The sequence below is a fragment of the Typopeltis vanoorti genome, chromosome 22 (genome assembly GCF_054136105.1).
Source record: "Typopeltis vanoorti isolate ZY-2024b chromosome 22, IOZ_Tvanoo_1.0, whole genome shotgun sequence".
In the NCBI taxonomy this organism is placed as follows: domain Eukaryota; kingdom Metazoa; phylum Arthropoda; class Arachnida; order Uropygi; family Thelyphonidae; genus Typopeltis; species Typopeltis vanoorti.
This window is the reverse complement of record NC_143570.1, coordinates 10,497,622-10,519,202: the sequence shown is the minus strand read 5'-3', so window position 1 is coordinate 10,519,202 and position 21,581 is coordinate 10,497,622. Positions and strand designations below refer to the sequence as shown.

At 35.5% G+C, this 21,581-nt stretch overlaps 1 protein-coding gene across 5 annotated transcripts in view; it reads left to right on the top strand.

Annotated features, from left to right (window-relative positions):
* Stat92E (Signal transducer and transcription activator Stat92E) overlaps positions 1–21,581 on the top strand; it is a 477,065-nt gene that overhangs the window by 77,784 nt on the left and 377,700 nt on the right. For all 5 annotated transcript variants that reach the window (XM_090412268.1, XM_090412269.1, XM_090412266.1 and 2 more), the window contains one exon: positions 8,057–8,146. In XM_090412268.1, coding sequence (XP_090268394.1) covers positions 8,057–8,146 — 90 coding nt within the window. The remainder of the gene's footprint in view (positions 1–8,056; positions 8,147–21,581) is intronic.

The window sequence follows — 21,581 nt, the reverse complement described above, 5'->3', positions numbered from 1 at the left end:
CGGCTTGGTTTTTTCTTAAAAGTGGTGTTAAGTGAGGTTCTGTTCTAATGAGTATCATCCTATTATAGATTTTAACTATGACTAATAGCAAAGTAATACCTCTGTAATTATCCATTCTATTAAGATCTCCCTTTTTAGATATAGGAACAATAAGGCCTTGTTTCCATTGTTCAGGTATTATTTTATTGCTTAATGCTTGATTCATTATGGCAAGGAGATTGGTATATGTTCTACATCCAGTATTTTTAAAAGCCTCTGTTCTGATTCCATCAATCTCTAGGGATTTTCCTGCTTTTGTTTGATCTATTGCTATTTTTAGTTCTTTTTCAGTGAGGTCTTCATAATTTATTGGTAGAGAGCAGTTGTGGAATGCATGCCTGCTAGCTGGCTTGAATGTTGGGGATTATCAGCATTCAGTAATTCTTGAAAGCAGTTTCTCCATTCTTTCATCCAGTTCAAATTTACTGATAGCTGTCTACTTCTTTTTGTTTTGTGATGAGAGATCTGGTTTATCATTTGAAAAGCAGTTTCTGGTATCGCCAGTTTTATTATAATTTTCAAGTTTCTTGAAATATTTCTAGTATTTATATATTTGATTTTCTTTGTCTCTGATTATTAGTTCATAGATAGAGTTTCCTTGCTTTATTTTTTTCATCTATATATTTTTCAGTTTCGGGAGTAATCCAATGTTGCTGTTTCCAAGTATTTTGCTAGATGTTATGTATTATTACTTCAATAATACCCTCATACTTTTTGTTAACTGGATCTTTAAGAATGTTTTCCATATTGTGTTCTAATGTACTCTGGAAAGATGTTACAATTTCTGGGTTATTTAGTTTGTTCCAGTTGTATTGTTTCTTATAGGCCTGTTATTTTTAGAAGCTTTTAGTGAGAGTTTAATGTGGGCACTGAATATTCTCTGGTCAGAGTTTAGTTTAACAGTTTTATATACTTGAAAGTTTTTGATTGATATGATCCACTTTCTATTGATTAGGATGTGGTCTGTTTGGGAATGAGATCTGTTTGGATGTTCTCAAGTCTATAGTCTTCATTTTGGATGGGGAAAATTTGGTTTGGGTGATTATCATGCTATAACTATTACAGAAGTTCATAAGAAAATGTCCATTGTTATTTGTGGTTTCATGATAAGTATATTTACCACAAGAAGTAGTACTGGCAGTGTCTTTGCCAATTTGGGCATTAAAATCACCACAATGTCACACTCATTGGTGGCGAGTTGTGTATTTGTGGATTCTTTCAGACACTTTTAATTGATGTTACTTTTTCTGCTAGTTCCTTCTTGATCATTATTCCAAACCCTCCAGTTCCATCATTGTTTGCTGAGTTATAAATAAATCTCCATTTTTTTTGTCAGTCGATGAAGTTTCATTCGTATTGTGGTTGTTATTTCTCCATGTATGTTCTTGTATAATGTCTATATTGACTTTTTCTGCTCCTTTATGCAAATCAAACAATTTTCCTGTTTTCTTGAGTGTCCATACATTATATGTTGAGAAGATGAGATGAGATTAGATTTCCATAATTTGATTTGATCACACTTTCCTGTACCTTTATTCAACCAAGAACTTCCTGGAAGGCTTTGTCTCTTGGTCTTCGTGGCAGCTGTCAGCAGCTGAGGCACAGGTCTGTGTGGGAGTAATTGATATTATCTCGTTTCCTTTCATAATCATTTAGTATCCACATATTTGGTGATTGGCCCTAATATGTTTTACTAGTCATGTTAGCATGCTGGGAATTTGCTAGAATATAAAATAAAAATAAAAATTCTCCACTTTGTAAACATGATTAGACAGGATGGTTTCACACTTGTAATGAAGTTTTATACCTAAAAACTAATGAAAACGATCCCAAAAAACTTGCCTGGCAACTTCCCATTTCCAAGATACTTCCCTTTTTCATTGGAACATGAATGCTGGCAACATCCCAAGCAGATGGACTATAATCAAAATCATGAAAGACACATCTGAAGTGTTGCATTCAATCCACTAGGTCTTCCCTGAGCAAATGGTAGTTGTCATTTGTTTTAGCATTTCTAAATAATACAGCAGTATTTTGCAGTGGACAGCAAGGTGACATTTATTGAATTGGCTGGTGTGCACTTTAATTACAGATGTATTAAAGGAAATGCACATGATCACATTAGCTTTACAATAAGCTTTTCCTAGTCGTTGAATTCTATGCTCTTGACTGTTCACTCATCTTCATCACCACTTTTGTGAGTATGGCACAATTTTTGTATCATGAAATTGAGGGAACAAAGAACCTTATGATACTGGAAACAGAAGAAAGCAAACTTGTCTAGTGGCACAGAATCCATACATTAGCACAAAGAACTGCAGTGGAAGATGTGTCTTTCAAGCATTTGTGTGGAGAAGCCTGCATGAAAATCATTCTTTACCCATGCCATTTCCATTTGGTTCAAGCACTTTTAACAGATATTTATTGTCATCAGTTGGTATTTTGTTAGTGGCTTCCATAATAGTGTATGGAACTAATGATTTCTTTTTTGTGCTCCTTTCACAAGAGTGCAGTGTTCACTCTAGATGGTGTTTTCAATTATAACAACAATGACGTTGGCCAAACAAAATTCAGACATAGTTATTCATTCAAGACTTGAGCAGCAGTTTTCCAACTTATGGGTGGCTATCTTTGGAGATAGAAACAGAGCTACATGTTTTGCCAAACAGGCTTATAGGACATTTGTATTGTCGCTTCTTGCAGTTACTAGTAAACATCTTCCATGATGTACTGTGATTTTCCTTTCATATGGGAAAGAAATGTATTGTTCGTGTAAGATGGAGCTCTATCATACTTCAGGTATGTAGCCTAAGGGTATCTTAATAAAATGTTTCCTGTGAAAGATGTTATTGGTGTGGACCAATTCTGTTTTCTTCTTGGTCATCTGATCAAACCTATGGATTTGTTTTTGTGGTGCCATTTGAAATCATTACTGTATTTTATCCCAGTGGGGAATATTGATGAGCTGTAGGAATGTGTCAAACATGTATGCAGTACCATCAAATATCATATAATTTGGGTCTCCTGTAATGAGTCTGCTGACTCCATGGAGATGCTCATATAATAATAATAAGAGTTAAAATGTCAGTAGTGGTTAGCTTAGTAAGAGCTTAATAATGAATCCTTTAAAAGTAATATCTAGATGATGTCTAGTGTTTTGGGGACATCAGTATTTGTTTATAGTATACTTGAATCTAAAGATGTTAAAATTTTGTTTTTGGATATAGGGTTAAGTTGGATATAAGTCTAAAAAGGATGTCAGTATTTTTAATCATGAATTTTTATGTGGTTATTAAAGGTTTTAGTAAATTTCATGCATATTTTGATAGAGGTGGTGCCTTTTTTCTGAATTTTGATTGTCTGGATATTTGGGGAACACTTAGTATGAGGTTTCATTTTTTCATTACTAATTAATCTATTTTACCTTGGTTTTATAATTCAGTGTATTGTTTGTTTGTTTAACAATAATAGTACACACATCTACAAATAATTGTCCGGATACTTTTAGTAATTTACAATTGATACTAGCAGGCGAACCCTAATATCGGGTGTGTTCACCTTTGGCTTTGATCACCTCGTGTGCCCTTTGAGGGAGGCTTTCCACCAATGTGCAGCAGACATCAGGTGGAATTTGTTCCTATTCCTCCATCAAAGCAGAACTGACTTCAGTAATAGATCGATGATGTGCTGCCCTGGATCTCAATCGCTGCTCCAATTCGTCCTACAGATGTTCAGTGGGGTTGAGGTCAGGACTCTGCACAGGCTAGAGCAGTCGTTTAACACTCATCTCTTCATACCATTCCATAGCAGCTGCAGCTTTGTAGCATGTGGCATTGTTGCCTTTATAGTAACACAGGTCCATTTCATAAAAACTCCACAGCGTAGGCAGCACCTGACTATCCAGAATATCAAGGCACTGAGCTACCTTCATGGAACCACAGACAATGACCAGTGGTTCTACTCCAAATCAGCACAATGCATTTTACATCATTACTCCTCCGCCACCAAACTTTACTGTGGGTTCAACACACTGTGGTAACAATCGTTTATTAGGCTGCCTTCACATCCACACTCTGGCATCAGACTGCTTCCAGTCTGATGCCAGATTGTCCAGTGCACATGCTCTTTGCATGTGCACTGGACAATCAGTGGCCAGATGGACCCACCTTGTTTGTTGTTGTGACGTTCAGCTTGTGTGTGCACCTGTTCTTCCATGGAAACCCAGTAAATGGAGTTCTTTTTGTACAGTATTAGTGCTCACTATTGTTTTACTGGTGCTCTAGAACTCCTCACGGATGGTCTGTGCCGATTCTAGCCAGTATTCGTGCCACCGTTTTAACACCCTCCTGTCCCCATCAGTCATTTTCGGTAGCCACTTTGGATATTTTCTTTCACTAGTGATGCCGTAGTTTTCCAACTTATCGGTGGCTATCTTTGGAGATAGAAAGAGAGCTACATGTTTTGCCAAACAAAAGGCTTATAGGACATTTGTATTGTCGCTTCTTGCTGTTACTAGTAAACATCTTCCATGATGTACTGTGATTTTCCTTTCATATGGAAAAGAAATGTATTGTTCATGGAAGATGGAGCAGAATGTCTCCATTTGTTGATCGCATCTCCAACCATTGATTTTGGATGCTCCAGTTGAGCGGCAGTGGCATGTATGAACATGACACCAATGTGGCAGCCCAAGATGACATTTCTTTCAAATCACTGATTTCAAGTAATGTTGCCATACCACCTGTATTTAACTGCTTCCTACTATCTGTACCAGTTTTTATGTTATTAACAAACCTGGAATGTTCCATAACTTCAAATGTGTGATCAATGACATGGGTTAATCTTTACTTTTCTTGATTTATATTAGCTTAAGTATTCCATGATTTTCTATGTTTTAATCCTATTCCTACAGAATGATAGACAATGAAGTTGAATATGATGTGTGCTTCATTTTGTGTTATTAAAGTCATTAGAAAGTTACTGAACAAACCCTCAAAGAACTAAAAAATAGAAAATTAGCTGGAAAAAATAAGATACAGAATGAACTATTATAATATTGACAGAAACTAAAAAATTATGTGATATTCTAAATGCAGTATTTAAAGAAAGAAAAATACCAAATGATTGGTGAAAGGAGGAACAAATCCAGAGAACCACAAATGACAAATATGCTTTGCCTAACATTAAAATTATGCACAAAAATAATTGCAAATATTATCTGATGAACAACAAGGCTTTAGGGGAAAGAAATCAATATTGGATACAATATTTATATTAAGAAATAATAGAGAAATATTAGAATAGAATAAATCTCTTTACTTATTACTAATTATATGAAGAGCCAAAGGCTTCAATTCGGCAACATGAATTTATTTAAGTTAAGGGATATTACATCCCATATTGTTTCTTAGCCGAATAAGAAACTCAAATAGTTTCATGCCGAATATAGAAACTATATAAAGTTCGGCGATTCCAAGCATAAGCAAATACCTGGATAGTGCAACACCTGACCCATTTGGTAGTGCAAACTGAGGCAACTCATAATAAGGGTGGAACAAGCTCCGATCACTATTCTGGTTATTTACCCATAATGTGAACTCAGCTCCTCAATAATGAGACCGCAATAAAGGTTGAAACCGGTCTGGGTTTCTCTCATAATGTAGAACAGTAATACAGCTCCTAGGAGCTAAGTTCACATTATGGGTAAATACCAAGAATAGTGATCGGAGCTTGCTCCACCCTTACTATGAGTTGCCTCAGTTTGCACTACCAAATGGGTCAGGTGTTGCACTATCCAGGTACAGTATTTGCTTACGCTTGGAATCGATGAACTTTATAGTTTCTATATTAAGCATGAAACTCTGAGTTTCTTATTCGGCTAAGAAACAATATGGGATGTAATATCCCTCATCTTTGGTGAAGGAATATTACATCTCAATATTACATAAGTTCATGTCGCCGAATTGTAGCCTTTGGCTCTTCATATAATTAGTAATTTATTATGACACCTTCTTGGCAATTCTCATAGAAGGGATGTAAGTTCTGTTCACTACAAACTTGGTATTAACTAGGTCTACCTACTCACTGATGAGACCTCAAAAAAGGTTGAAACTGGTCTGGGTAGTGACCTTCTCTCATAATGTAGAACAGTAATACAGCTCCTAGGAGCTAAGTTCACATTATGGGTAAATACCAAGAATAGTGATTGGAGCTTGCTCCACCCTTACTATGAGTTGCCTCAGTTTGCACTACCAAATGGGTCAGGTGTTGCACTATCCAGGTATTTGCTTACGCTTAGAATTGCCGAACTTTATATAGTTTCTATATTCGGCATGAAACTCTTTGAGTTTCTTATTCAGCTAAGAAACAATATGGGAAATAATCTCTTTACTTATGTTTTATTGATTTAACTAAAGCATTTCATAAACACATTTTTCTTATTTTTCTTTTCTTTTCTTATTTTTAATTTTGGTACTTTTCTTATTTTTAATCTACATTAAAAATGAGAAAAGTACCAAAACAAATTTCAGAAATAATTAAGAATATATAGCACAGATGTTATAAATACAACAAGAATAGACTGAAGAAAGTAAAATAACCAAAGGAATTAATTAGGCAAGGGGACTCATTCAGTCCCACTTTATTTTATTTAGTGATGGATGAAATAATAAAAGTAAACAGTATATAACTAAATAGCCATGTCATCACACAAAGTGAAGTAATGAACAAACAATAAAAGCTTATAGAATATCTGAACATCTCGACAGTCAGGTGTTGCCAGACTACTATTAACGTATACAGAAGCTACTAAAATGAGACAAATTAATGAAATCATTAAGAAAAAATTAAGGGGTAACAATATTAAACAAAATCAATAAATAAACCAAAACTATGAAAATAGACTGGAACATAGAAAACTTCAACTGCATTCTGAATGGTGATCCTATAGAAGTAAAATATTTCAGCTATTCAGGCACAGGTTTTAGTGAAAATGGCAGGTTAAATCTGGAAATAGAGAACAGAATAAGCAAAACTGATATGTTGAGTACCAGCTGAATAAATTTATATGGAATAAGAGAAAAATTAGCTGGAACACCAAACTAGCAGTATACAGAACAGCGTTCAAACCCATTTTAAGTTATCGATTTGACAGTTGGATTAAAAATAAAGCGTTTGATCAAAGACTAGACCAGACATATGAAGGTTCTGAGAAAAATTAGGCGTGTGAACTGATGCATCAATGGCACAATCATATTAAAAATAATGATATTAGAAAGGACCTTGACATTATTAGCATTCAAGAATGTGTAAGCACAGCTAACCTAGGCTTGTATGACCCCTTAAATGGAATGGGAGAGGAAAGGTTAGCAAAATAGGTGTTTATTACCAAGATGGCAAGAAAGAGAGCTAGAGGAAGACCAAGATCTAGATGGATTGATTCAGTCAGAAGTTAGAAGCACGAAATGTTAGAAATGACAATATTGAAGTGCTCACAATTAATAGATTGGAGTAAAATTGTTGATTGGAGATTAATAATATTGTAAACTTTTCTTATTTCATAGGTATTCCATCCCTTCCTGGTGCTTTCTTACTTGGATAGCTGTTACAGTGCCCACCTTACTTTACTCTCTAGTGGTACTGGCTCCTGTGTGTAATCCAGTTCTTCAAGGGTACATACCAGGAAATTGATGATGAGCTAATAAATGATTCAATCCAAAAAATGGAAGAATGACATAATCATAAAGAAAGAATGCAGTATAACAGATGCATAAAGAAAGTGAAGAATTGAATAATAAAGGAAAAGGGAAGCAGAGGACGACTAAGGAGAAGATAGTGGAATGGTCTTGAAAACATTGACACTGCAAGAAACCTATAAGCTCAAATGATGGAAGATGACAAACATGCATTTTGCTTGATAAATATGAATGCCAATAATTTTTTATGCTTATTTTTAATTCCAGAAGTAATACTTTTATAATACTTTCTCATTCATAATTTTCTTTTTCTCTTTTTATAGCAAAAGTATCTTGCAAATCCTCAGCATCTTGTTCGTGTCATCAAGCATTGTTTGCAGACAGAGATGAGAACAGTACAACAGGCTGAAAATGTAAGATATTAAAGTTGTTTTTTTTTTTGTAGCCATTTGAGATTTATAATCATTATCAAATTCCTAATATGTACCATCAGGAGATATACGAGATATTATGCTAGTATTTCATGAAAAGGGTACATCATTGTTTACTGATTGGCCTATTGATAATTATGAAAGGTTAATAAAACAAGTGTTTGCCATCCTGGCAGGAAAAATAGAGGAAGACCAAGATATCAGTCATAACAGTTCTCAGTTCTTAAATTTCAGTCTTCTAAGGCACTTCTTACTCTATTAATCCACCTAGCTCTTGCTCTTCCTCTGAGTCTTTTTTTTCTACCATCCTGGCAAAGAACACTTGTTTTACTAACATTCCCTCTCCCATTTTGATTTAATAAGATTAGCTCTACTAACACATTAGCATTAGCTCTACTAATGTTATAAAAAGTCAAGTTCGTTCCTAATATTCCCATTTTTAATATGATTCTGCCTTTGATGACATCTGTTCAATACCATAATCTTTCTCAGAACTAATATCTGTGACCTCTAGTCTTTGATCAAGCGTTTTATTTCTAGACCAGCTCTCAGATCCATAAGTTAAAATTAGCTTGAACACTGTCTTGTATGCACCTAGTTTAGTGTTTTGATGATTTCCCTGTTATTCCATACAAATTTCCTATCATACCAGCTTTGCTAATTCTGTTGTCTATATCCATATAATTTGCCTTCTTCACTAAAAATTGTGCCTAAATAGTTGAAATGTTTTGCCTGTTCTATTAGGTTCTCCATTCAGGATGCTGATGCAGAAACACAAAGTTGATGCTTTGTGTTTCTGCTTGTTTTAATTGTCTTTATCCATTTATTGCTGATTTTTATACCAAATTTATTACAGCAGTTATTCAGTTTAGGCAGATAAAACTGCAGACTTGTATTGGATTTATTTAAGATTATTATATCTGCATAATGTAAAGAGGTGAGATTAACATTTCAAATTCTAATATCATTTTACTGCCACCTTTCTTCATAATGAGATCCATATACGCTGATTGGAATGAAGTCACCATAGTGTGAGGAACAAACAGTCATGGTGCCACCTTAATAAGCTGTAGACCCTCCTTTCGCTACGATGACTGCACGGCATTGTTTCCACAAACATATGATAGCGATCAATGGGAATTTTGGACCATTTTTCCTGTAGGCATGTAATGAGGTCCTGAATTTTGTGGGGCAGATGTCCTTTGACTTCACCTGCTGCCACATTTCATCCCAGAGATGTTCAGTAGTGTTGAAATCAGCGCTCTGTTGGAGGCCAGTCAAGTGTGATGACTTTCATGTCCACAAACCACACAATTACAGCAGGAGCCTTATGACATGGTGCATTGTCTTGTTGAAAGAGGCAATTAGCAGTTCTGTTGAAAGACGACAAAGTAGGAAGCAATGAATTGTCCAGAATGTTCAGATACCTCTCAGAGTTCAATGTTCGTGGCACCACAAACAGAGGTCTGAGGCCAAACAGGAAATACAGGACCATACCATCATATTGTCATCTCCGAATTTCATAGTTTGGGTTACGTACTCTGGTATGAGATGTTTATCGGTCATCTGCCACACCCACTCCCACCATCTGCTGAGTAGAGGGTGTAGCTTGATTCATCACTCCATAACATAGCTTTTCAAGCTTCTGCCTCCCACTGTACATGCTCTTTGCACCACTGAAGACTTGTAGTCTTCAGTGGTGCAAAGACTACTCCATATGTTGGTTCAGGTAATTGTGGGGCTTGAATATTGCAGTCCTACCATGGAAACCCATGTAGTGAGCCTCTGTTCTGAATGTTTCTGTGCAGATTCATGTTCCAGTCAATGCCCAAAACTCTGCATTCAACATGCCAGCCAATAAATAGCAGTTTTTACATATTATCCTTTCTAGCACCCTACAGTCATGCTTGGTGAGTGCATTGGGACATCCACTGCAGGTTGCACTTGAGTTGACTCCCTGCACTTCCATCTCAGTATGATATCACCGATTAGTGACCTATGAGGGCCTCAATTTGTCAACAACTTGCCGAACAGATAGGTCTACACACGGTATCCTATCACAATGCCTCCTTCATACTCTATTAGTTACTGTCTCACAGACATTTTACTGGACACAGTTGCACTGACTTGGGAGCACCGTATTGCAAATTTATACTGACTACAAGTATGTGACTCATTTATACAGTATGATGCACCTTGCCCTTCGGGTATCTGTTGACGTCTTTCCAAGCAGTATGAATAATGAATAACAGCAAGAATAATGTACATTCTTATCTCATACCTGAATTAACATCAAACTATCTTAGTGTACGCCTTCACTTCTACCTGCCAACCTACAACTCAAATATAGACTTTATTGCTCGATCTAATGTCTCATTCACACCATATAATTGCGACATTTCTCTTGGCACCTTCTCATATACCTTTTCCAGATCTACAAAACATATTCATACATTGTTGTTATATTCTCAGGATGTCTTAACTATTTGTCTTATTTTAATATTGATTAAAATCTGATCAGATTGGAACTCCTTGTTTTCTTTTCTCTGTTTATATTCTAAAACTTTTTTAGCCAGTTCTCAAATATGCTTGCATAAATCTTACCAGGAACATTCAGTAGAAAAACTCCTGTAATTCTCATATTCAGTTTTATTTTCCATTTTATAGATGGGTGTGCTATGAGAGCTATACTACAGTCATCAGGAATTCAACCCTTGGATCAGGCTTCTAAATTATGCATTGTAACCACTGTAAAACCTTTATAATTCCATATTTGAGCATTTCTGGTCTAATATCATATACTCCTAATTGCATTCCTACTGAATGTTTTACCACCTTGGAATCACTGTTTGTTTCATTTAGCAAGCTTTCAAAGTAATTACTCCACTCCAGTCCTTTAGAATATCATTTTGTTTCGTTTTCCTGTTCTAAAATAATAAAAAAAAAAAAAATATGTAGATAACTTTATCATCTCTGATTCCATTTACAGCACTCTTTCCTCCAATTCTAAGCTTTGCACCACTGAAGACTACTTCACATGTAGTCTCCATAATAATTTTCCAGCTGCCTGATATTTATTCACTGCATCCTTACATTTGCCATGCTTTTTTTTAGCTAGTTTTACACAGTGGTTCACTTTCTTACATTTTTCTATGTATTCTCTTGGTGCACCCAGGGGTGCTTAAGGGTCAAAGCTGTATAAGTGACATGAGACCTCTACATAGCCTTTAAAGGAATGTAGAGAACCGACCAGAGCTTCTGACCTAATGTCCAATCCCCACCTTCTCGTGGTGCACACCCTATTGGGTATCTACCTGGATACTGAACGGATGAAGATGGGCTGGCAATTTGGGATTTAGCCGACCAAATTGTATTCTTATTGGCTTACACCAAAATACAAAATGATGGTACAACATGACAAAATTTCATGCCGGCTGGGGCACTGCCCGGTTAAACAAGACCCCCGTTGTTTTTGCCAGGAAACCAGGGAAAACAGCGAAAAGTCAGCTACTGGAACAAATCTGAAAACAAACCCCAACTCAACATCACCAGAGTTAAAGATCGGTACTATCAACATAAGAAGCCTGAATGGCAAAGTAATGAAGCTAGCTGAGGAATTAGATAAGTACTAGATTAACATAATAGGGGTGACTGAAACAAAAAAGACAAAAACTGGTGAGATCTTTCTGAGCAATAAATACAAAATGTTGTAGTCAAGCAATGACAATCAAGAAAAAGAAGGAGTAGCCAAAGTATTCAACACTAAATACGAGGCTAATCTTCTTGAATGGCAGGCAGTCTCAAGTAGAGTGATGTGGGCAAATATGAGAATGGGGAACTGGACAATGAGACTTATTTGTGCCTATGGTCCCACAGAAGGTTCTACTAAGGTAGAAGTGGAGGAATTTTTTGAGGCTTTAGAAAAAGCAACTGACACAGTGAAAAAGGAAAAGTTGGTCCTTGTTGGGGATCTAAATAGCAGAGTAGGAAAATATTGTGAGACATACAAAAATATTTTGGGGAAATTTGGAGAAAAGAGCAAAGCTAATAATAATGGCAAATATTTTTTGGATTTCTGCTCAGGACATGGACCGGTTATTACTAACACCATGTTCCAACATAAAAATGTGCACAAATTCACATGGAGAGAAGAGGCAAGGAATAAGAAAGGTCTCATTGACTATTTTATTGTCAATAGTGATGTTTTCTCCCTGGTGCAAGACACCAGAGTGTACAGAGAATTTGAAATTGGAAGTGATGACTATTTAGTCTTGAGCAGGATAAAATTGAATTTCATATTGAAAAGAAAAATATGTAAGAAAGTTTTAAAGAGAATAAAAGTTGAGCAGCTCTCAGATGTGAACTGTAGACTAAAATACACAAATATTATTGAAGATAAAATGAAAGAGTTTGAGAACAGGAACGAAACCTTGAAGATTCAGTGGCAAGCCTTGAAGAAAACCTTGATTGATTCAGCCAGAAAGGCATGTGGTGAGGTTGTCTGCAAGGAAGTTAAAAGTGGAAGTGAAGGAAAAGAACAATGCATATCAAAAGTTCCTGGCAAATAAGTGTGCTTGTGCTCTTAGAGAACACAGAGACAAATGTAGGAAAGCTAAAAACTGTGTAAAACTGGCTTAACAAAAGTCATAGGAGGAATTTTGCAAGAAGATAGAAAATGAATATCAAAAAGGTGGCAAAATATTCCGGAGAAAGGTGACATGAAAACGGGAGAAAAAGATATCCCTGATGTATGGAGTAATTACTTCAGAAAATTGCTAAATGAAACAAGCAGTGATAGCACAGTGGTAAAAAAACACTCAACAAGCATACGTACCCATATATAAAAAGGGAAATAAAACTGAATGTGAGAATTACAGAGGTGTTTCCCTAGTGAGTGTTCCTGGTAAGATTTATGCAAGTATACTTTAGAAACGCTTGAGAAGAATTGTGGAAGGAAAGCTTGGTGAAGAACAAGCTGGATTCAGGCCAAATAGAGGCTGTCAGGATCAGATTTTTGATATAGAGTGCGTAATAATGTTAACTCATAGTTACTATCATAAATCCCCCCCCAGTGTATTAGGTGAGGAGCTGAAGGATCTTCCTCAGAGCCAAGTTAGCCAGTCTTGGGCGTGGACAGCAGGGTTTTTTCCCCAGTTTATTCTGGGGTTTTTCATCCCGCAAAGCAGGCAAACTGGCCTTGAGAACTCAACACTGCAGGCCATAGGATACACCGGGGCATAAGGCTGACCACCTTATCCTGTAAACGGAGTGAGGTCCGATGATCAATGGACCCTCGACACCGCAAGGTAAAAGAGGGTATAAGGAAGATGAGATGAGATGTATTAGGTTGGCAAATAAGTTCGTTTGGTTTTTCAGAGTGGAATGAAACACATTTTATTTAATATATATAATGTATGCTAGTCAGTTATATATTGACCCTCTTTATCAATGACCTCTTGCCATCTGTCCACCAACTTCATTATGCCGCATTCATAAAACTCTTCAGGTTTACTGTGGAAAAGCTGATCCAGGTGTCTTTTGACAGCCTCATTAACAAAGGTTTTCCTATTCAGAGAATTCTGCAACGATCGGAATAAGTGGTAATTGGAAGGTGCCAGGTCCAGTGAATATGGAGGACGGTAAAACATCCCAACCAAGATGTAACAATTTACTCTGGGTTGTTAACAATGTGTGGGTTCTGGTGTTGTCGTGTTGAAATACAAAACCTTTCCGATTTGCCAATTCAGGACGTGTTGTGCTAATTGCACGGGCCAGTCGTGTTAATTGGCCCGTGTTATAATAAAAAGTAATAGCATAAAGTCAACGTTGTAAACTTTATGCTATTACTTTCTATTTATTAGCCACCATTATTATTATTTTTTATATATTCCTTTCTTATTCTCACCATTCCTTCTTACCATTGCGTACTTAGTTTATCTACCTTTTGCACTACGAGTTTTATACCTATGTATACTAGAAAATTTATTTGATAAGACTGCGCCACCAGTATCTTTTAATTGGCATAAAACTCAGTAATACGGCCGGTTGATTTCTCTCTCTCTTTCTCTAACACAAATTCCTTCAGTAAAACTTTACACAAACAGTCGTGGTCTATTTGCACTTAACTATACGCTTCAGCTATCTTACTTGGTTTCCTGCTCTTAAGTTCACGTTTATTTATGAACGGTGCATTGTAAAATAAACCGTCCGGCAGAATTCTATTGACATATAATTAAAACACATTTATTTACATAAAAAAAAACAAAGTACATTAAATAAGCGATAGGGAGGTTACTCTCTCTCTCTACCTACCTATCTTTATATACTTTTGGTATAAAGAAACAAACTTTCCCTTTTCAATATTAATTGACTATTATGTAATTATATAAGGATAGGTAGAGACTTCTCTGCTTAAAAAAAATCAAATTGCTGAGACTAATTTACTCATGAAGAGATTAGCTAGCTATGGCAATTTATCTTACAATTTATATTCCAGTTAACAGCAAATCAGAGTACTCTCTTATAGATATTTCTCATTACTATTTCTTATCAGTCGATCTATGACATATCTCTTAGATTACAAAAAAGAATGTACATAAAAAGATGTAACACACTTACAGAGGCTCTTTGTCACAACACCTTCCAGAAGCCTTACATCAAAGTCTGTATGGTTTTTCTTTCATCTCAGGCCTAAGGTTTCCGTCTGGAGAGTCTTGTTTCAGGGAATGCTTCATCGGAATATCACCGGGTCTTGGACTGCAATCTTCCCGGTACTCAAAAGTTCAGGCAAGAAGTTTCAGCATACAGACTTCAAGATCGCTCTGCAGCTTTTGACTTTGGTTGACTTTCCGCAACACTAGGACATCCAACCGACACTTGGCTTCGGCTATTCTCCCAGTTTTTTCCTCTGGGTCTGACTGGTTCTCTGCCGACTGCCTCTGGCTCTCTTCAGCAAAAGCGCTTCGCCTCTCTCAGCAACTGGACCTCGCCTCTGCTCTCTCGGCAACTGGACCTGGACTCTCCTCACGATGTTCGGCTCAGTCCCCTTTTATTTTCACCTTCTCGGGACCTTGCACCATGGGTTGTAAATCCTGAAGAAATCGGCAGTTCTCCTGATCTTTTTTTGTTAAGGCCGACCCGCTCACATGCACGCAGGCACTACACACAGTAAATGAGGCTCATTTACTGTGTGTAGTGCCTGTGTGCACATTGCCGAAATATTGGAAATATAGATTAAAGTTTAATTTAATTTATATCATTTGTACGTTGTAATTTCCTTAAGTTATTTAATAAGCATAAATATGATAGTACTACATGACAAATTTACATCATTACTAACTTCCTATCTACAATTTTCCTCCATATCAGTCTGTTACCTATCAAGACTCCAACATTATCAGATCTTATATTTCTATCTTCTAAGGCATTTTTTTACTGCATCAATCCACCTCTATTTGGTCTTCCTCTGGGTCTTTTTCCTGCTAACGTGGCTGAGAACACTTGTTTTGTTAATCTTTCCTCTCCCATTCTGTTTAAGTGACCATATCAGATCCTGAGATTAGCCCTGCTCATGCATTCTTAGGATGCTAATAATGTCAGTTTCTTTCCTAATATCCTCATTTTTAATATGATATTGCCATTCATGCCCCTAATCTTTCTCAGGACTCTCATATCGGCTGTCTAGTTTTTGGTCAAGTGTTTTATTTTTAACCCAGCTCTCAGATCCATAAGTTAAAATTGGTTTGAACACTGTCTTGTATATAGCTAATTTAGTGTTTTGACTAACTTCTCTCTTATTCCTTATAAATTTATTCAGTTGACTTTTTATTAGACCAGTTTGCTAATTCTGTTGTCTATTTCCATATCTAATTTACCATCTTCACCAAAAATCATGCCTTAGTAGCTGAAATGTTTTACTTGTTCTATCAGTTCTCCATTCACAATGCAGTTGATATTTTCAATGCCTATTTTCATTGTCTTTGTCTTGTTATTGCTAACCTTCATATCATATCTGTTACAACAGTTATTCAATTTAGTCATGGAATCTTGCAGACTTGTAGTTGATTTATTTAGAAGTATAGCATAATCTGCATAAAGCAAAGAGCTGAGATTAACATCTCCTATTTTGATATCAGGTTTAATACCACTTTCCTTCATAATGTGATCCATATAAATAATGAATAACAAAGGCGACAATGTACATCCTTGTCTGGCACCATAATTAACATTAAACCATCTTCCTGTACTTCCTTCAATTCTAACTGCACTTACAACTCAAATAAGGACTAAGTATTGCTTGATATAATGCCCCATTGACACCATATAACTGTAGCATATTGAATAGCTTCTCTCTTGGCACCTTGTCATATGCCTTTTCCAGATCGACAAAACTTAAATACAGATCTTTGTTATATACCCATGATTTCTCGACTATTTGTTGTAAAGTGAATATCTGATCCTGACAGCCTCTATTTGGCCTGAATCCAGCTGGTTCTTCACCAAGCTTCTCTTCCACAATCTTTCTCACCATTTCTCAAATATACTTGAATATATCTTACCAGGAACACTCAGTAGAGAAATACCCTCTGTAATTCTCACATTCAGTTTTATTTCCCTTTCTTATATATGTATATGGGTACTATGAGAGTCTGTTCCAATCATTCAGTATTGAACCATCTGTCCAAGCCTTCTGAACTATACAGTGCATTCACTGTAAGACTTTTATACTTCCATACTTGAGCATTTCTGGTCGAATATCATCTACTTCTGCAGCCTTTCCACATTTCAGGCTTTTGATTGCTCCTTCTACTTCAAGTAAGGATATGTATTCTTGACTACATGCCTGTTGAGTGTTTTTTACCACTGTTATAACCACTGTTTGTTTCATTTAGCAATTTTTCGAAGTAAATACTCCATGCTTCAAGGATATGTATTTCTCCCATTTTCATGTCACCTTTGTCATCTCTAATTCCTCTTTCTTCCATTCTGAGCTTCTTCAACAACCTCCAGAATATCTTGCCACCTTCTTGATATTTATTTTCTATGTTCTTGGCAAAGTCTTCCCATGACTTTTGTTAGCTAGTTTTACATAGTGTTTAACTTTTTTACATTTGTCTCTGTATTCTCTAAGAGCACAAGCTGAGTTATTTACCAGGAACTTTTGATATACTTCTTCTTTTCCTTCACCGCCTCTTTAAATTTCTGCGTCCACCATGGATTTCTGATTTTTCTATCCTTGCAGACAACCTCACCACATGCCTCTCTGGCTGAATCAACCAGGGTTTCCTTCAAGGCTTGCCACTGAATCTCCAAGGTTTGGTTCCTGTTCTCAAACTCTTTAATTTTTTCTTCAATCATGTTTGTATATTTTAGTCTGCAGTTCACATCTGAGAACTGCTCAATTTTTATTCGCTTTAAAATTTTCTTACATGTCATTATTTTCAATATGAAATTCAATTTTATCCTGCTCAAGACTAAATAGTGATCACTTCCAATTTCAAATCCTCTGTACACTCTAGTGTCCTGCACCAGGGAGAAAATATCACTATCAACAATAACATAGTCAATGAGACCTTTCTTATTTCTTGCCTCTTCTCTCCATGTGAATTTGTGCACATTTTTATGTTGGAACATGGTGTTAGTAATAACTGGTCCATGTCCTGAGCAGAAATCCAAGAAATATTTGCTATTATTATTAGCTTTGCTCTTTTCTCCAAATTTCCCCAAAATATTTTTGTATGTCTCACAATATTTTCCTACTCTGCTATTTAGATCCCCAACAAGGACCAACTTTTCCTTTTTCATTGTGTCAGTTGCTTTTTCTAAAGCCTCAAAAAATTCCTCCACTTCTACCTTAGTAGAACCTTCTATGGAACCATAGGCACAAATAAGTCTCATTGTCCAGTTCCCCATTGTGATATTTGCCCATATCACTCTACTTGAGACTGCCTACCATTCAAGAAGATTAGCATTGTATTTAGTGTTGAATACTATGGCCACTCCTTCTTTTTCTTGATTGTCATTGCCTGAATATAACTTTTTGTATTTATTGCTCAGAAAGATCTCACCAGTTTTTGCCTTTTTTGTCTCAATCAACTCTATTATATTGATCTGGTACTTATCCAATCCCTCAGCTAGCTTCATTTCTTTGCCATTCAGGCTTCTTATGTTGATAGTACCGATGTTGAATTCGGTTGCGTTTTAGGATTTGCTCCAGTAGCTGACTTTTTGCTGTTTACCCTGGTTCCCTGGCAAAAACAACTGGGGCCCTTGTTTAACCGGGTGACACCCCAGGTAGCATGTAATTCTGTCATGTACCATTATTTTATATTGGTTTAAGCCAGTAAGAATACAATTTGGTCGGCTAAATCCCAAATTGCTAGCCCATCCTCATTCATTCAATATCCAGGTAGATACCCACCTGGGTGCACCACAAGAAGATGAGGATTGGACACTAGGTCAGAAGCCCTGGTCGGTTTTCCACATTCCTTTAAAGGCTACGTGGAGGTCTCCTCTCTGTTATACAGCTTTGACCCTTAAGCACCCAAACTTAAACATGGATGCATAAAAATTAAAATATGAAAGTATAATTTTTTTTATACATCCTTTTTTTAAAATTGCTTTTATTTGTAAAAGCAATTTTATTTATCTGGACTTCTGCATAATTCAGAGACAACTTCTGTATACTTGTTTAATTCTGTATAATTTGGAGTAGACATAGCTCTCATACTACCAATTTATTAAATAAAAACAAAACGGGACGAATAAAACAGAAGATGAGAATTACAGAGGAATTTCCTTATAGAGTATGTGTTCTAGCAATTTATATAAGCTTCAATAACCTATGTATTTTATGTTGTAATGATAATATCCATTGGTCGATTCAAATCATGTCTAGGACTTGAAGAATTTTTATTAGCCTACTTGACTGAAGGTGAGTTAGCCAATGTCATACTGAGATGACATAATTTTTTTCTCCTGGCAACTGTTTTCCATCCTGCAAGCCATACTGGCTAGGGAATATGTAATATGTAAATATGAAAGATAGGATTTACTACCTTTTATGATAACATTCATTTTTTGTACATTCAGAAATGGAACTAAGTTAGCATCATTTCTGGGGGAAAAAAAATCAATTTCATTTCAGGCTAAATATGAATGGTGAGAACCAAATTTTACAAGATAAGTTGGTGAGAAATCATGAAATAAACTGAGACCATAAGTATTTGGGGAGGGTGGGGTGGGGGTGCTTCAATTTGATAGTGAATATTATGTTGCCAGCCATGCTGATATATATATATAAACCATCTTACATTTCATAGCCATGTTATTTCAGTAGTATTGCAATTTTAAGTTCATTTCACATCTATGTTTTGGTTTCCAGAAATCTTTGTCATAGCCTATTGGATAGTTAGAATAAAGGATGATAAATATCTGCTGTCGTTTTATAGACAAAGTTTGCCTTTTGAAATTTTAAGTTTTGAAAATGATCAAGTTGATGAAATTTCAACCTTTTTATCAATTGCCATGTCATTGCACTAAGTGGACTCTGAGTTTCTGTCTTTTTAACTTTTTTTTACTCTTTTTCAGTGCTTATGATTTATGCACACAATTACAATCCCATTATTGAAAACTACATCTTTGATACACATAAAGTAACATGCTATTCTGGCTTCTGCTTGGCCTCTTGTTTTAGTTTTCACTGGTTCTCCAGTGAAAACTAAAACAACTATGAGGCCAGTGAAACTCTTAATTAGAAACATTAGTGAAAGGGAAATACAGGTAACCCTCATATAACATGGTACTTACACAACGCGTTCTACAAATTGTAGTAACCCTTGTTCAACATAATTCTTATACAACACGCTTTCGATAAAAACACGGTTTACAAATTGTAGTAACCTTTTATCTTTTCATATATTTTTAACTTCATGACTTAAAAATCAATTTTATCTTCGTTAAATTTGCTTCTGCCCGTATCGCTCATATATAAGTAGTGAATTTATATTAGGGGAAATACCCTTTAGCACACATGTATGGCAATTGTTTACCGTATAAAGAGTTTATTGTTGAAAGTTGTCTTCATTTTCTGCCAGGAAAGCACATTAAAAATCATAAGTGTGTCCTCATGCTGAGCACTTTATTTCTGGTGAGTTACATGCAATATGTAATGTTTTTTTATGTAAAAATTTTATTTTTATAGTAATGGCCGCATAGAGGGCTTTTGCGATATAGTCTAAAACAAAATTAGTGAATTAATTGAATGTGGAAATAGATTTAAATTAAGAGGAACTGATGCAATTAATAGATGATGTCGAACCAAATGGCAAGGAAAGTTCTGCTGAAGATTCTGATTGTAATGAATCCGTTAAAGAATTCATTTTAAAGAAATTTGCAGAAAGATTGGACTTGGTAAGAAAGTTAGGAAGTTATTTTACAGATAATGATCCCTCAATGGAGTGCTCTGATAAATTCATGAGACAACTGGATATTTGTTTAGCTCCATATTATGAACTTAATAAAAAAATTGCAGCATAGTGGTAAGCAAGGTCTTATTACTGACTTCTTGATAACTAAACCAGCCAAAGTATGCAATGAAAATTATACAAATGATGTCCAAGAGATTTCAAGTGATGATGATGACTTGTAAATAAAGAACATCTACGAAATTTTTGTTTTGAAGACAGTGATCACGATTAAATTATGCACTTTATTTTATTTTGCGTAAAACATTTATGCATTATGTGCAATAAAGTTTACATACAATTTGTATTTTTATAAGTTTATACTATGTTTTTTGTTTCATAGTTTATATATTTTATTAACTTACATGAATTACCTGAATTAAATAAAAATATGTTTTGTTGGATATGTCATTGTTGTTTATATAATTAAAAAAAAACGATTTTGGAACATAACCCTACTTTTTCTATGTGATCTGAGTCTCGCATAATGCAATTTATATAACTTGTCATTTCTGTGGAACCTAACATCCGCGTTATACGAGGGTTACCTGTATATATATATATATATATATATATATATATCAGCTCCTGGATAGATTCTGCCATTTAACTGGTACAATCCTAAGGCTCTTCATACAGGTTTATTCTTTTAAGCACTTTGATGATTTTCAAAACCTTTTAAAGTTTCAAAAAGCAAAGTTGATTTGCCTATTTGACCACAAAATAGCAATTAATATTTGCTTTCCTTTATTGTTCTTAGCACATAAGGTTGAAGTGAGTCAGGAAGGGGATCATCTATCATTTGAATTGCCCTCTTCTGGACAGTATCCAGAATTTTTAGGGCAGTTTTTGGTGCCCCACTCCAAAAATGGGCAGCTGTGGGTACATATATAAAATAGCATCTTGAGCAGAAAAGAATGCCTAGTTTTTTAGTCTGAGGAGGCTACTGGGTT